A 14,778-nucleotide genomic window follows, 5' to 3' on the forward strand; every position below is an offset into this window, starting at 1 on the left:
GATGATAGTTTCAGGGTCGAGACAGATTCGAACCAAAGTGATTTTTTTTTTTTCATGAGTGAAAGAGCTGATGAAATGAAGACTTAACAACATAATGGAGAGAAAGAAACTATCACGAATTCCACATTAATAAAAGATGAAAAGAAACATCACTCATTTAAGATATAAACTTAAATTGCTTGGTATATTTACGAATTCTAAACATATATATATATATATATATAAATCAATTATGGTAGCATGTTACATGTAAAGCATGGTAAACTTTAGAGAAAATGAAACTGAAATGGTGGAGAGAGTAAAGCTCAAACGCCTCAACTAGCTTTAATAATTCAAAACTGAGATGATAAACAACAAGTATATATTAATTAAAGTGCAATTAATAAAGTAATTAAACAACGTGTTTAAACAGTAACAATGGGTGAAATGGGGAACATGATTTGGTGGGGGGGGAGGGGGGACGAAGATCTTTTTAACGACGATTTGCACTGAAACGAGAAAAAATCACGTATCATTATGTTATAGATTTTGGGTTTGTTGTTTTCTTTTGTAATCTTTCTTAGATCATAATGGAATATCGAAAAGATTTAGAAATTTGAGAGAATCTTGACCATGTAGGGGGAGATCGTATCTTGACTGTTTTAATTAACTGAAAAACTAAAAGAGGGTTATGTCTTAATGATGATTTTGGACCAAAATAACAAGACATAATGATTAATTTATTCATTTTCTTAATATTGGTTTAGTCACTAAGACTCGTGAATCTTGTCATGTTTTATGACACCAAATATTTATGTTTGATTCGATTTTATTACTGTATTTTTACACTAAAATAAAAAAAAATAATACGAAATCGAAATGAATTATTAATTAATTATTGTTCTCATGATTTAAAGTCATATATAATTCATGAGGCTTGCTTCTAGGTTGAAAAATCATGAACATTTTTTTTGGTTAAATGACTAGTAATCACTTAAGTTAAACTCAAGTGGTTGGCTATAAAGTGCTACAGTATTCTAATTAAAAGTTCGTTAGTATTTAAATTGCTGTACTTAATAAAAAAATAATATTTTAAAAAGTTTCTGAATTATTAAAAAAAAAAAACCTAAAAGACTTTATAAGTATAAGAACTATCCAAAGATTAATCTCCAAAGATGATCTGCATCCGAGTTTTTGATTTATTGATTAATACATGATCTCCTTATTTAAAGAACAGAATTCGAATCTTCTTTCTTCAATTCAAAAATAAAAAAAATCTCCAAAAATAATCAATGAAATTCTACATTATTCAAATCAAGAGTGATTATCCACCTCTAATCCAATTTTGATATAAGCTTACATTATTCTCCTTGGTTTGTTCATGCAAATCTTGTTTGTTAACCTGAAATTTGGGTCTGCTAGCTTTAAGTAAATGACTGTTCGTATGTTGTTTTAAGGTTGTCTATCTCTGGTCAAAACTAACTCACGAGGCCGATGGGAGGGAGATCAAGGGAGCTCCAGATTTCAGCAGCTTCGTTGCTCAAAGAAGAGTAAGCAGATGGGGAACCTGTTTCTATTGATGTTTCTGGGATGATCCCAACTTGTTCATGTTCTTCCTTTATCTCAGGTTTCTTGTCGGTGTCGAAGTTGTTTCTAAGGTTAGATTGATGTTCGGGCTTGTCATTTCCTGCAGATTCATTGTGCTTCAGCCTCAAACATTCAGGTATCCCATGGAAGGCGTAAAGAGATGCTGAGAACTTGCGTTCATACTTCATTCTCTTCATGGTCTCTCTGAGCATGGATGGATCATCCCCGTCATTCTCCCGCTGCTCCATTGGCTCCTCCACCATTTCTTCTGCTATCTCAAATGGAGAACAGCAACAGGATAATCCTACAGCATCCACAAACTGGAAATCTAATAGCCCCTCCATATCAATCTCTTCTTCTTCCTTCGACCCTTCCCTCTTTTCCTCTCTCCCTCCTTCAATGTGACTGTTGCCCAAATGAATTGCTTTGAGATCATGATCACCATTTTCTGTGTTAGCAAAATTTGACCCGAAAGTCATCGTCTCCAACATGCAATCACTAGCAGTTGCAGAACTAGATGTAGTTGTTGTAGAAGTAGAAGAAGAAGAAGTTGTATTCAGGCTACAATCTTCAGGCACATTGAAGAAATCATCAATGCACATATCCTCTCCTGCAGCTGCTTCATACCCTAGTACGTTAACTGGCGAATTGGAAGCCATGGAAGCAGCAGCAGAAGCAGCACTGTCTTTCAGCCTAAGCAATAGAAGGTTGACAATTTTCGAAGGAAGAACTGGTTTCGAAGATGGGGAAAAAGGCCAGAAGTTGGTTCGAGTGTTGGCTCCACGAAGCAAGTAAGCTGCCTCATCGTAAGCCCTCGCAGCTTCCTCAGCAGTGTCGTAAGTTCCCAGCCATACTCTAATCTTCTGAATCGTATCTTTTATCTCAGCCACCCATCTCCCTGATGGCCTTTGCCTCACCCCAACGAATCTTTTCCTTGCTCGCCGAGCCCCATTGAATGCTGCTACTGCTGCAGCACTATCCATCACCATTTGCTCCCATGTCACCTCTTCATCGACACTGTTTCCCTTCCCTTCACTCGCTAATTTTCTCTTCCCCATCATCGACTCTTGTCTCAAGTTCATCAATGCTCTTGCTTGTCTCTTTGCTTGTTTCTGCTGGCATCAAAAGTACTTATAAAGGGAGAGAGGAAGCTGCCCAATGGGAAGATTGTGATAAGGGTTTCTTTTTGTAGCTATGTCTTTGTTCTATGCTTGGTTCGGCTTTCCTACTTCAATTATGCATTACCTTTCACTATCATGGCAGGGGGGTGGTGGGGGAGAATACAAGAAGAGAGAGCTATGGAAGTGAAAATTTGTACTTTGAATTAGTCAGAGAAAGGGGTTAAATTTCAGTTCTTTGATATTGTACTGATCCCCTTATCATTTTGCTCTTACCGTACTTCAACTCATTCACTTTCAATCTTTGCCTGTTCTTGGCAACTAGCTTGGAAGCTTCACTCTAAGGAGATGGTACATTCCAATATTCTCTTATCCTGAAACATAAATATCTCTTTACACTTTAGCATACACTTAGATTTTTTTGGCCTGCCGATATCACAAAGTACTCAAAAAGACTTTCTGATTCTAACGTCGTAAGATTTTATCAATGCCCTTTCCTTCTGTTTTTGGTATTATTCTTCATCTTGACAACAAACAACACCCCCTTCCCCTCCCGACTCCCTCTCTTCCTTTTTCTCTTTTTTTTTTAACCTAGGTTTGTAAACTAATATGATAAATCCCAATTTATAATTAAACCAATCTTATTAACCCCGATAAATTGTAAGATTATCTAAATATGACTGAAAAAATGATTAGAAAGAATGGTAAAATGAGTACATATAGTTCTTACATCTGTCATTTTAAATATTGAAATTTGTAAATTGAGTGATCACTCATTAGAAAAAGAGTTTATATTTAATACACCCATAGTGTATTTTTACAATAATTAAAAAAAATTAAAAGAAGTGAGCATAAATGCCTCTTGAGTTTAAATGGAATTAACTTAGAATTATTGTGCTTTACAAGTCAAGACAAGTTTCAAAAGCTGTAAATTATAGGGAAAAAGTATGGAAAAACAATAGTTAAATAGAAATGAGGAAAGCTAAAATGACTTAAAAGGTTGGGGTTGGGAATATAGGCACAGAAAGACTGGAGAGAATGGACCAACGGTGTTAAGGCAAATCTCCACAAGAGGAGACGAAAGAAGCCTCCCCACGATGCTTTGAAAATAATATTCCTGGGCTGCTGTTTTTTATGTTGTTCTTTTACTTCTTCGAAATTACCACCCATGCAAAAGAGGCCAAATCCAGTTAAATGTTGGCATAAATTTCGTTTTGTTGCAATAAATTTATAAACAAATATGGCAGAAGGGACAATCAGGAAGGAGAAAGGAAGAAAAAATTACAGCAGTTTCATAAAGGTAAATGAAGATGAAAAGAAGAGCTTTTCACCTTTCAATGACCGTATGGATTAAGGTTAAATGAAGAATGAACTCTTGCCTTTGTCTCTAGCATTTTCACTTGAAAAATTTCGCAAAACAAATAACAAATAATAAATTATGCAGAAAGCTAAAAAGATAGGAGAGAGTTCAGGTTTGACTTTCTCTAATGCCAAACACCCTAGATACCCCTAACTCACACCCTAAATAGACCCCAAGATGTTTTTACCTTATTATAAGAACAAATCTATTCATTCACTATGATAGTATCATAAGTTGAATAAAGTTAAACTAAATCTGAGTGACTATAGTATGTGTGGAAACAAATGAGTTGCTAGTTTTGAGATTTTCCTTTAGATACCATGCTATAATCTCATCTACCTTGTAATTCAACTATTTTGGAGATACCAGGTAATCGTGACTGCGCAGCGAGGATGACTTCCTATTTGTCTCAACTTTGTGATGATACAATGGTGATATGAGATGCCTGAACAGCAGTGAATTCAAGTATAACATGACTATAAAAGTTTTAGCCTGTGCAGGAGATGGACCTTCAGCTATTGGCAATATGATTCTGCTCTCCATCTTGATCTGAAAGTAATGAACTAGGTACAATGAGGATCCAGACAATAAGTAGACTTCATCTAAACATCCAAAAATACGCTAACAACCTGGAATACAGTAAGCTTCCGTTAGAATTCAAGGCAATGTTTAATGGCATTGGTGGACAAACTTTAAAGTTTAAGGAAAGCCAGATAACCATGTATATCCATCAGGACACAAACAGACATAAATCCCAAGCACATTAAGTACACTTTTTTCTCAGATACAACATGATTGCTGATGCCAAAGAATCAAAGTCTATATGAAACGAAATTTGATCATATTGTTACTAGTTAGGTCGACAAACAATAAAAACAATCATACCTTAATGTCGAACTTCGGCAGCTGATATAAGAGGGCTATTAAGACTGTCAGCATTTGGAGAAAACTGAATTGGCAACAAGGCTGGATCCTGATAGGCAGTCACTAAGTTATCATAGAATTCTTCCATTGTAGGATCATTTCTATCTTCCCTGTCTCTCTTTATCAAAACCTGCAAGATGTAAAATCCAAGTTAACATCAAGATAGAGGATTTAACAGAAACAGCCAAAAGACTTCTGTACGCATGTGTCAGAGAGTGAGGGAGAGCAGCAGTAGCGACACTTGATGCTACAATCCCATAACTCATTCAGTTTACAATAATTTTGGCATGTGAAGATACATACCTCAGCAGGGTAAGCAATGAAATTTGGCAAGAAACGTTTCCGGCAGTACTCATTGAAGAGAAGCGTGAGGACAGGAAGAGGAAAAACTAAAGTTGATGCTAAAGAGAGCTTCTTCAGCGTAAAGATTCCCACTGCAATAGCTTGCATAAGTACAAGAGAAAATATCATCGAATTGTGCACAATAGGCCAAAATTTCCCAGCGGTCTCATACTTAGGTGCATATACATTTATAAACTGCATAATAAATTTGCCAAAACATAAATGCAAGTTAGTACAAATTAATTCCAGAATATACCTATCTGCACAAATTGTGAATAAAAATGTCAAAAATTAAAATATGCTGGTCCATTTATTTGCAAGAGAAATAATATCTAGGGCATAAAATTGAAATAGAAACATTAACTTAAGCGCTTATGGGAGGCTTCATAAACTATAATTTTCGATCAGTGACTCAAATTTCATAACTTAATCTTTCAAAGTTGCAGTCACATGCAATCTCAAGAATCAGCTCATAAGTAACTGAATGTTGAATATTCCATAATCTCCTTGAAAATGCAGGTACATTTGTATCATACTTGTATATAAAAAAATTACAAGAACTGTGTTGTTTTCCAAAGGTTTGACTACAAAGCAATCTTCTAATTAAGTAGTCATATCACACCATATATAGGCCAGCTATATTTACAGCACATTGTAACCCACCAACCAATTCAAAAAATTAGCCTAAATTGTAGAGACATACAAAAAAGCAGTGCCTTTTGATCTATGGCAATTTGACCAGACGCACGTGCTCATTATAGATTGCTCATCTTACTTGGTAACTGAAGTTTGATATAAGTAACAAGCCTAACTTGAAATGATGTACTTGAAGATGACAATTACAAACTGCAGGAAAACTTACATAAAGGAAAAAATAGGAGTCAGAAAGCTAACTAACCTGGTTGCGATAGATTACATAAGCAAGACAGAGGTACACCAAGAGGAAGGGCAAAATTAATGGTGCAAGGAAGAAATATGTAATTCCAAGAAGTCCAAAAAAAAGAATTCTTGGAAGGTCTCTGTGGTAAGGAATAGCTGGAACTTCAATTTCTTCATCTGAGCAACAACTGAAAGGTTTTCTTATAAGACTCCAAATAAAAGGAATTATGCGAAAAAGTTCTGATGAGGCACTCGTCCATCCAGATGTTACGACATAAGCAATGAAGAAAGATGCCTACAGAAAAAATTAGCATTGTCATTAGCATGGAATAGTTTATATCTTCTAATCTTGTCCAACCAAATTTGAAATTTCTTGTAGCAACCTTGTCTATATGTTGAATAGTGAACAGCGCTCTCAGAAATTTAACATGGTATCATGGCAACTGGCCAAATCAATATATATAATAAGCTGAATGAGTGTGCATGCACACAGAGGGACAAATTTTAACAGTTCTGCTTTTAAGACAAGTCATCCTTTTAAGGGAACATATTCCTTGAGGTTTTGTTTCATTCTTCAGCCTTTCTTAGTTAAGGAAACATTAATAATTTGTAAAAACTATAATCTAACAAAATAGACATTATAATATAATTTTATCCTTTTCAAAAACTTCCCATGTATTGATAGCATTTTTGTTTCTAATTTTTTTTTCTCAGTAAAATAACACATATTAGCAATGAGTTGTAAGATTATATTCCAGTACCAGTTTACTTGCATCGAATTCCTAAGTTTAATGACTCAATTTTTCATCTACAACATTGTCCCTAAAATTAGATTCAATACTATAAAATTATAATGTAATCTTGATCAGCATATACACAAGCAAGAAGAAAGTTTATCAGCCAATTAAGTTGGAGCAATTATTGAGACATTCTCCTGCATTAGTTATGCCTCTATGAACCGCTAAAGAAAGAACCCCATCCCATTTTCACCCTATTAAATTGGACGAAACTTGTCAAAGAAGTTCTCCGCTGAAAAATATACTCACCTGTGCAGGAACAGCAACAGCGAGCCTTGCAGGAATATTCTTTGGTTCAAGGATGATAGAAACCTGATATAAAACTGATCCAGAAAATACAGTTGCAAAAAATATATTCCATATTGTGAACCAGAGCACTTTGTTACATGCACTTTTCTCAATATCACTGTGACAGATGTATCCTTGAATGGAGGAAAGAAATTCCATTATCGGTGGCACAATCTTAAGAAACAACAGAAGTATAAGGCTGGGAAGATACCCTGTAATTACCTGACTGATGAACGTTCTGCAAACAGGACAGATAACAATTAAACTTTGCACTACCAAGAGAAAGAATAAAGATGGATAAATAACATGAAAATGCTCAAATGTTGACATTTACTGTGCGTTTGAGAATATAATTAAAGATTGTATACATCAAAAGAATCTAAACACTATCATCGGAATTTATTCTGCAGTCTCCCGATTAATCAGCACAAATGAAATTGTGAAAGTATAAATTATAAAATGAAATAGAAAATATTACCATTTACACTTCTTTGAAGGATAAACTAGAAACAGCAAAAAGGAGGGTGCTTGAATGACATGAGACAAAGACATAATCTTAATCTAGTGGTCATTACTACATTCATATATTCATGAATTATTCAACGAAGAAGTGAAACCTTGAGGGAAGTGTGATAATGCACACATAAGAATGAAGCAAACTGAATCAAGGTTGACTACGTCTATTAAGAAAGGTGGTCTAACAGATGAACTGCAGAATGGAATTATAACCAAATATCAGCTGTTTCTCAGTACCAAAGCCACAAAACTGAAACCAGACTTGCAAAAACCAAGTAATTTCTATATTTCCATTTTCAATTTGACAACATCAATCTTGCTTCGTTTCTTTTTTTTTTTCTCTGAATGCAACATAAGGCACCAGGGCATTGACTCTTTATGAATGCCAAGATCTATATGTTTGACGGACTTAATTTTTTTATCTTCAAATTGCCGTAATCTACTTCTGCCTAATATTATCAATAGAAACACCAGAAATGCCACATCAAGATATGCCCAACTTCACTATTCTGATTCTCAAAGGTTTTTGTTCTTAAAGAAAAATGTAATTCAGCAGAATATAGAAACAGTTTGCTGGGAAATTTTTACAAGGAGAAAGCATGGGCAGCAATACAAACATACAGCAGTAAAACAATGACAACAGGAATGATGGTCAAATGAAATGAGCTGAAGATCTTAAACTACCACTTACATGGTCAGAATGCTTTTCAAGAATGGAAACCAAATTTCCAACTGATTAAGGTTAGTAAGACCTTGCACAACCAGAACAGGAATAAGGAATAGAATTGTCAGGAAAATACATGCAACAATAACAACAATCTTAGAAAGCCATCTTTTCATGAACGACGATGAAAAGAAAGGCCAGTAGACATCATGCGGCTCAGGAGCTTGTTCTGTGACCCACTGTGTTGGATTAGTTGATTGTTGCATGTGGAAAGCAACTGCAGCACCATAACGAGTCTTGAAAGAGACAAAAGCTGCTCCAACTTCCTTATACATTGAATATGAAATGCATCAATAGGACGCTACATGCACCACAAAAAATTTAAAACCAACTTAATTGCAAAGTGAAAACTTAATTTTTAGGTGTATATCATTGATTTACATGAGGTTATAAACACTCTATAACTACGTTTTAGGTTCTTTGGAACAATTAGTCAAAAAATAAGTGGCATTTGCTCATTTAAAAGATTTAATGTTCGCCAAATTTTTCATTTCAGAATTCAACTTATTATTTCCTTGAAATTATGATTTATCTTTTCGATTTTATCCATTTAAGGAAAATTATTGATAAAAGTTAGTAAATTACCATTAATAGAATTAAGGGATTCAAATTTATATTTGTTAAAGATTATTTGACATAGCACCATAAGTCCTATTAACTGTATTTGCTGACTTTGGTCATCGATTTTCCTTGAACAGATAAAATCCAACGATTGCATCCTGATTTGAACAAAATAATAGGTTAAATCTTGAAGTGAAAAATTTGACAAAGCTTAGATCCTAAAATGAGTATTAAGCCAAAAATGAATTGCCACAAGAAGGAAGTAGAACGTGAGCCAGCATAAATATATACAAGCTCAGTACAGTTGCAAGAAAGATAAGTGGATTCAAGATAGAATGCACACAAAGTCATTCTCTGGTGATTCATTAATTTGTTATACTATGGTTGCACCTTTAATCAATTAATATAGGGATGCTAGCAAAAGTCAACAAGTAGGAATTCATCATTTTCTAATAAAATATCAACCTTAGAGGTTTGTTCAACCCTTGAATAAGGAGAATTCTAGCAGTTAGGAGTCATATCTCTTGTCAGATTTGCTATCATCAGCACTGCTTATAAATAACCTTCAGAAATTTAAGACTTCAGATCGTAAGGAACTTCATGTTTAAAACCCACTGCCATGTTTTCTACTCCCCCCCACCCCCTGTCCCCCTTGTTTTTTTTCTTTTTTATCACTTTTCTTTCTTTGTGCATTATGAAACCATTTTGATTGATTTCCCAATAATATGTGCATTAATAAATCTATTTAGTAAGAATGATATCAGGAACAATAAAACCATCATAGGAACATCATTATTCTTTTCCAGTTTTGTCATAATTTATTGGGAAAAATAATAAAAGAAAATCTCACTTCTGTGAAGAAAAGCCTTTTGAAGTATTCTTGGTGATGACTCAATGTCAGTGATCTAACTTTCACCAATTTTCTGTATTTCCTCACTTTGGCTTCTACAATTACTAAAGGGTCCCTTAACTAGTATCACCTCAGTCGCATCTTATACAATGTTTAGATTCACAATTTTCTTTTCATAATTTCTAATGCAGAAAGCCAATTGTTGCTACTAGAACCAGAAATTCCAAAACCAACCATGGTGCCTTTTATAATGCATAACAGTTTTTTATAGGAGTTCATTAAATTGTTTGCATTACCTGTTCGTTTTATTTCAATAAGAAATCATGATTAATAATTCACAAACCTAGATAGATGTGAGGCCTACACAAATATACAGATATTAAGACCTTTGTGAAGCATAATTCAGATGGTTAAACAATATCCTGACAAAAGGTGGAAAAATATAGCAAAAACCAATGCCAAAAGAAAGCAAAAGAGCAGGTACAAGCACATACTTCTGCTGCCAATGAAACTTCAGACCGCTCTAATCTCAGATTCTCCTCTATGTCCTCTAATTTCTTTCCATAATGATCCACCAGATCAAACTTGCGTCCAAACAACCCAATATGCCTATACTTCTGCTGATTGGGATCTGATTGTAAGTGGGTAAGCCTTTTATACAATTTTTTTGCATCTTTCTGAAAGGGGATTAAAAAAAGTAATGAAATAATTGTTAGAAACATGGAGGATGTGAAACTAGACTTACTGAAAAAAGAAGAAGACAGGATGCATCCAGCACAACTAGCATATTATTTAACCATACACGGCAACAAAACCACAGGCTTAAGATGAAAATATTTCTCAATTATGTTCATTTATCTCAAAGAAGAAAAAATCCTAAAAACTATTAAAGAGTAAATAGAAGTAGAGGCTTAAGGAAATGAAAAACATAAAAAAATCACTTACAATGAGACTTTGAAGTTTACTTGTTCGATGAACAACCATATGTGACAGGTATGTGAAAGGATGATACTCCAAAAAAAATCTTTCAACACTCTCACTAACACTGCTCCCAGCAGAAACAGGTATACTGCGTACTAAGATGGTGAATTGATGAGGCTGAGGTTTGGTTGAGTGAAAATAAGCAATCCTTTTAGCAGTTATATATTTATATTCCTGCAGAAAATTCACCACTCAGTACCTGGTCCAATAAAATTGCTTAAATAGCTCCAACATCCTTTATACATAGAGGACAATCATGATCAGTAATACCAAAATTAGTTCTAGAAATCAGCATCTGTGTGACATTAAGGACAGATAATACATCGAACTTAACATAAGACTTGAAATTTTAGATAATAGACAAAGGGCTTCGAGACAGTTGAATTCTGTTAACTGATTTCCTTTGGTGAAGAAGTTGACTTACATAATAGAGTAGATAGCAAACAAATGCAGTGACAAGATACACAGCAGAAAAGTGAGCCCATAACCTGCCCAAGAGGCCAAAACTAGTAAGTTTTGCTTTGCACTTGCCTAGGCCCTAAGCATATGATAAAGCTAAAAACTTTCAGGTTCTGAAAGACAATTACCATTTCTTTAAGAATCAAGAAATCATAAACACATGATCTTTGTTACGACGTAATAAAAGAATATTTCTTGAGGAAGGTAAAATGTTAATTTTTGAAGGCATCTATCCATTTTGCCAAGTCAAGTAGCTATGTAGAATCAAAGTTCAACTTATGTGAAAATTATTTTTAAACTAGAACTTACCTTTTTGAGCCACTTTCTAGATTTGAAATGGTAAACAAATCCAAAGAATTGTTTGACAAATCAGCAAAATCAATATCGTTTAGCTGATCTCCTGTGCAATTAACTGGGAGAAGAACAAATATCCCAATAACCCCAGCGAACAAAAAAACTCTTAAACTGCAGTATTAAGAGAAAATAACAAACACAAGGTTGAGTCAGAAAAGCACTTAATAAAGCCTAAATAAAATCTTCAATATCAAGTATCAAGAAATACTAAAGATAAGATCAAGTAATGCATGCATACAGTGGAAAAGAAAATAAATATAAGAAGACTGAAGTTTGGAAGTTTAACTTCCAAAATGAAAAAAAATATTTCTACCAGTTAAGGCTTCCACATATGCCTAAAATCACATTTTTTGTCAACAACAAAAAAAAGCATTTTTACAGAAAGATAATGCTGCAGGAAGCTATTATCCTCAGTTCACCAATGGCACATTGTAGTCAAACATTGACTATATATTCTCATAGCAGTTGTCTAGATGCCTATGCACCAAAATAGGCAACTGGACAATACTCAGGCCAAGGGAATCATGTATGGTAGCACTGGTTAGAGAAAGTTTCTCCTTAAGACTAGTCAAATTAATATATAATGGTTGATGAGACTTCTCTTAGGAATTACAAAAACTAAGAATTTATTAAATACATGAAGAAGCAGAAGCATGGACAGGATGCCTTTGTCCTTCGCTTCACCATCCTCTTGTTGAAAGCCTTCCATTTTATTTAAAACTATCGATTCACAAACTATGTCTAATGAAAAAGTTAACATTCCTGACATTACTAAAGTAAATTAAGATCATGTCTATTATTTTGACGAGCTCCCTCTTTATAAAATTCATCCTATTGGCATTTTTTTAATCATTAAAGTGTGAGAAAAAGTATTGTGCTGTATATTTTCTGTGATTCAAGCAATCTTTTCCTCCTATATATACTTCAATCTCTCTCTCTCTCTCTCTCTCTCTCTCTCTGACACACAGGCACAAATAAATAAAATCAAGGACACAATCAAAAAAATATATAAAACCAAATGTATAACCAAAAATCCATCTATCGACTGAGCTAACTCATTAGATTTTCTTCTTGACACTAACAAAAACTTCCTTATGGAAGAAACCACTCACCTAAAGGTTATAACACGCATAAAGACGACAGCATCTAAGCCAGATGTTGACAAGAGGTCGTCTTCAGATAGCTTCCATGCCCTTTTCACCCAACCAGGAGATGGTATTAGTCTTTCTAGGTTGAAACCAGTTCTCCGCTTAGAATTCCCCTCAGCAAGCAAGCGTGGTATATAAACTTCATAATTACTTGGCTGTTTCCTCAATATCGAATACAATATGAAAAACAATACACAAAGGCCGGAATTTATTCCCACAGATGTGAGTAAAGCAGACACGAGCATTTCTTCAAAGCAATATCAAACCCTTCCAAAAGATGGCTTATAAATAGATAACTGCACCAAGAGCAAGGAAATTACTTTTAGATAACGAAATATAACATTTCAATAAGAAAAAAGAGAGTTTCACAGCAATTTGTTCACCATAAGCTAAAATTAGTAGCCATTGCAAGATTTCACTGAGTCCATGCAGAAACCATAGAAAAGGTAGAAGGATACAGCATTTCAATAGCTCAAAAGCAATTTTAATGCTTACAAAATAATAACATACTATGTCTTTAAATAAAGATAATATTATATTGTCAATTGAAGTATCAACACCGCTTTATTATCCAAAATATCTCAAAAACCTTGAGTCCAAAAGCTAATTAATAATTTTCTTGTCAAACAATACTGGTTTACACAATTATCAGACAGCGATGCCTAATTTTCTACACTTTATTTCTCCCTCCCGGATCCGCTTCTTCCAATAAAAATGCAGCCAATCAATATCTTCATCCAGAAACAAACAATCAAAGCACCGGAAAACAGCAAGAAACAAGCAAACCAAACGCGACGAATCATATGCGTTCAAAAAATTAGAAAGTGGAGCAATTCTTCAACTCAACTTCTACAAATCACAAACATTCGAATCAAAAAGAAGAAGAACAGTGTACGCTACCTTCACTATTGCTCACTTGACTGTCGCTGCAGCTAAAGCTAAAAAGACAATCAAATTTCCAAAATTTTCAAACTCAGCAACAATGACTACGAGAAAAGCAAAACCAATCAAATAAACAAAAATAAAATTGGAGAGATTTATCGAACCTTTTTTTTCTTCGGTACTGTTTGGACTGTTTGGAGATAGATTTTAAAGCAAATCGTACCGCAGCTAATGGAGGGGAAGTGGAGAGCTTGCTTGTTGCAGTGGCCTGTTCTGTCTTTAATTACCAAAAATGCCCTTCTAATTCCTCTCGCTTGGACTAAATTAAGCAACTGTGCCATTTCCGTGTTAGTAAGAGTTTTCCTTTTCTTTTCTGTTTTTTTCCATTTTCCATTGATTTTTAAAATAAATAAATAAATAACGGCTGTGTGTGTGGTTGAAGTCAACGGTAAGAAGGCAAGGGATGGAGCAACTACCAGTCAATCTACCCGCCAGGGGCTTTGCAAGATCCCAAATTTGATTCTTCCCCAAGATTTAAATGCTTAAATTAAAATAATAATAACCATAATTATTGTGTCACCTTATCTATAAACTCATTCTTCTTTTTCAAGTATGTGTTTGATAGGAAAAATAATTGTTTAATTTGAGAAAGACTCTTTTTGGTTTTCGATTCATTTATTTACTTTTTTTTTTTTTTTTGCTCTCAATTGATCTTATATATATTATATAGTTTTTTTAGATATAATATTTAAAAAATTAAAATTATTTTAAAAAATAAATAAATTATTATTATTTATTATATTTAATTAAAATTTTATATTTTTATTTTAAATTAAATAAATATTTTTATTTTTATTTTGATCTAAATAAGCCTATATGACTGATAATTGAATAGTTAAAATGTCACCTGTAATTTTTTATTACATGGTATATTCACATGTCATAATTGATAATGGCATAACATATTAACATGTTATAATAAATTATGATATGATATTTTTCATTTTTTATGTTAATGTCAAGTGTTAT

At 33.7% G+C, this 14,778-nt stretch overlaps 2 protein-coding genes across 4 annotated transcripts; both read right to left on the reverse strand.

Annotated features, from left to right (window-relative positions):
• On the reverse strand, positions 1,236-3,402 carry LOC18610334. The gene has a single exon (XM_007045930.2). The coding sequence runs from the start codon at positions 2,646-2,648 to the stop codon at positions 1,458-1,460; it is 1,191 nt and encodes a 396-aa protein (XP_007045992.2). The 5' UTR covers positions 2,649-3,402; the 3' UTR covers positions 1,236-1,457.
• On the reverse strand, positions 3,975-14,141 carry LOC18610335 (CSC1-like protein At1g69450). 3 transcript variants are annotated; one of them, XM_007045931.2, is made up of 13 exons: positions 13,914-14,140; positions 13,768-13,805; positions 12,832-13,163; positions 11,675-11,830; positions 11,331-11,394; positions 10,871-11,080; positions 10,420-10,602; positions 8,482-8,780; positions 7,236-7,512; positions 6,209-6,484; positions 5,272-5,505; positions 4,930-5,098; positions 3,975-4,593 (listed from the first exon to the last, which is right to left on the reverse strand). In XM_007045931.2, exons 3-12 carry the CDS (start codon positions 13,110-13,112, stop codon positions 4,931-4,933), a joined length of 2,148 nt encoding a protein of 715 aa, XP_007045993.1. In that variant the 5' UTR covers positions 13,113-13,163; positions 13,768-13,805; positions 13,914-14,140; the 3' UTR covers positions 3,975-4,593; position 4,930. The 3 variants fall into 3 exon arrangements, 2 of the variants coding, with proteins under 2 accessions (XP_007045993.1, XP_007045994.1); XM_007045932.2 differs by having other exon boundaries at positions 3,975-4,673; XR_001926779.1 differs by lacking the exon at positions 3,975-4,593 and having other exon boundaries at positions 5,272-5,411; positions 13,914-14,141.

The sequence above is a fragment of the Theobroma cacao genome, chromosome 2, assembly GCF_000208745.1.
Source record: "Theobroma cacao cultivar B97-61/B2 chromosome 2, Criollo_cocoa_genome_V2, whole genome shotgun sequence".
Classification (NCBI taxonomy): Eukaryota; Viridiplantae; Streptophyta; class Magnoliopsida; order Malvales; family Malvaceae; genus Theobroma; species Theobroma cacao.

Bases quoted from the DNA above. Each gene is read 5' to 3' on its own strand.
- LOC18610334 (XM_007045930.2), bottom strand. From the start codon at position 2,648: ATGAACTTGAGACAAGAGTCGATGATGGGGAAGAGAAAATTAGCGAGT.
- LOC18610335 (XM_007045931.2), bottom strand. From the start codon at position 13,112: ATGCTCGTGTCTGCTTTACTCACATCTGTGGGAATAAATTCCGGCCTT. The intron at 6,485-7,235 runs GTGAGTATATTT...TTTTTTCTGTAG, and splicing joins CTGTTGCTGTTCCTGCACAG to GCATCTTTCTTCATTGCTTA. The intron at 5,099-5,271 runs GTATGTATCTTC...TACATCTTGCAG, and splicing joins TCATTGCTTACCCTGCTGAG to GTTTTGATAAAGAGAGACAG.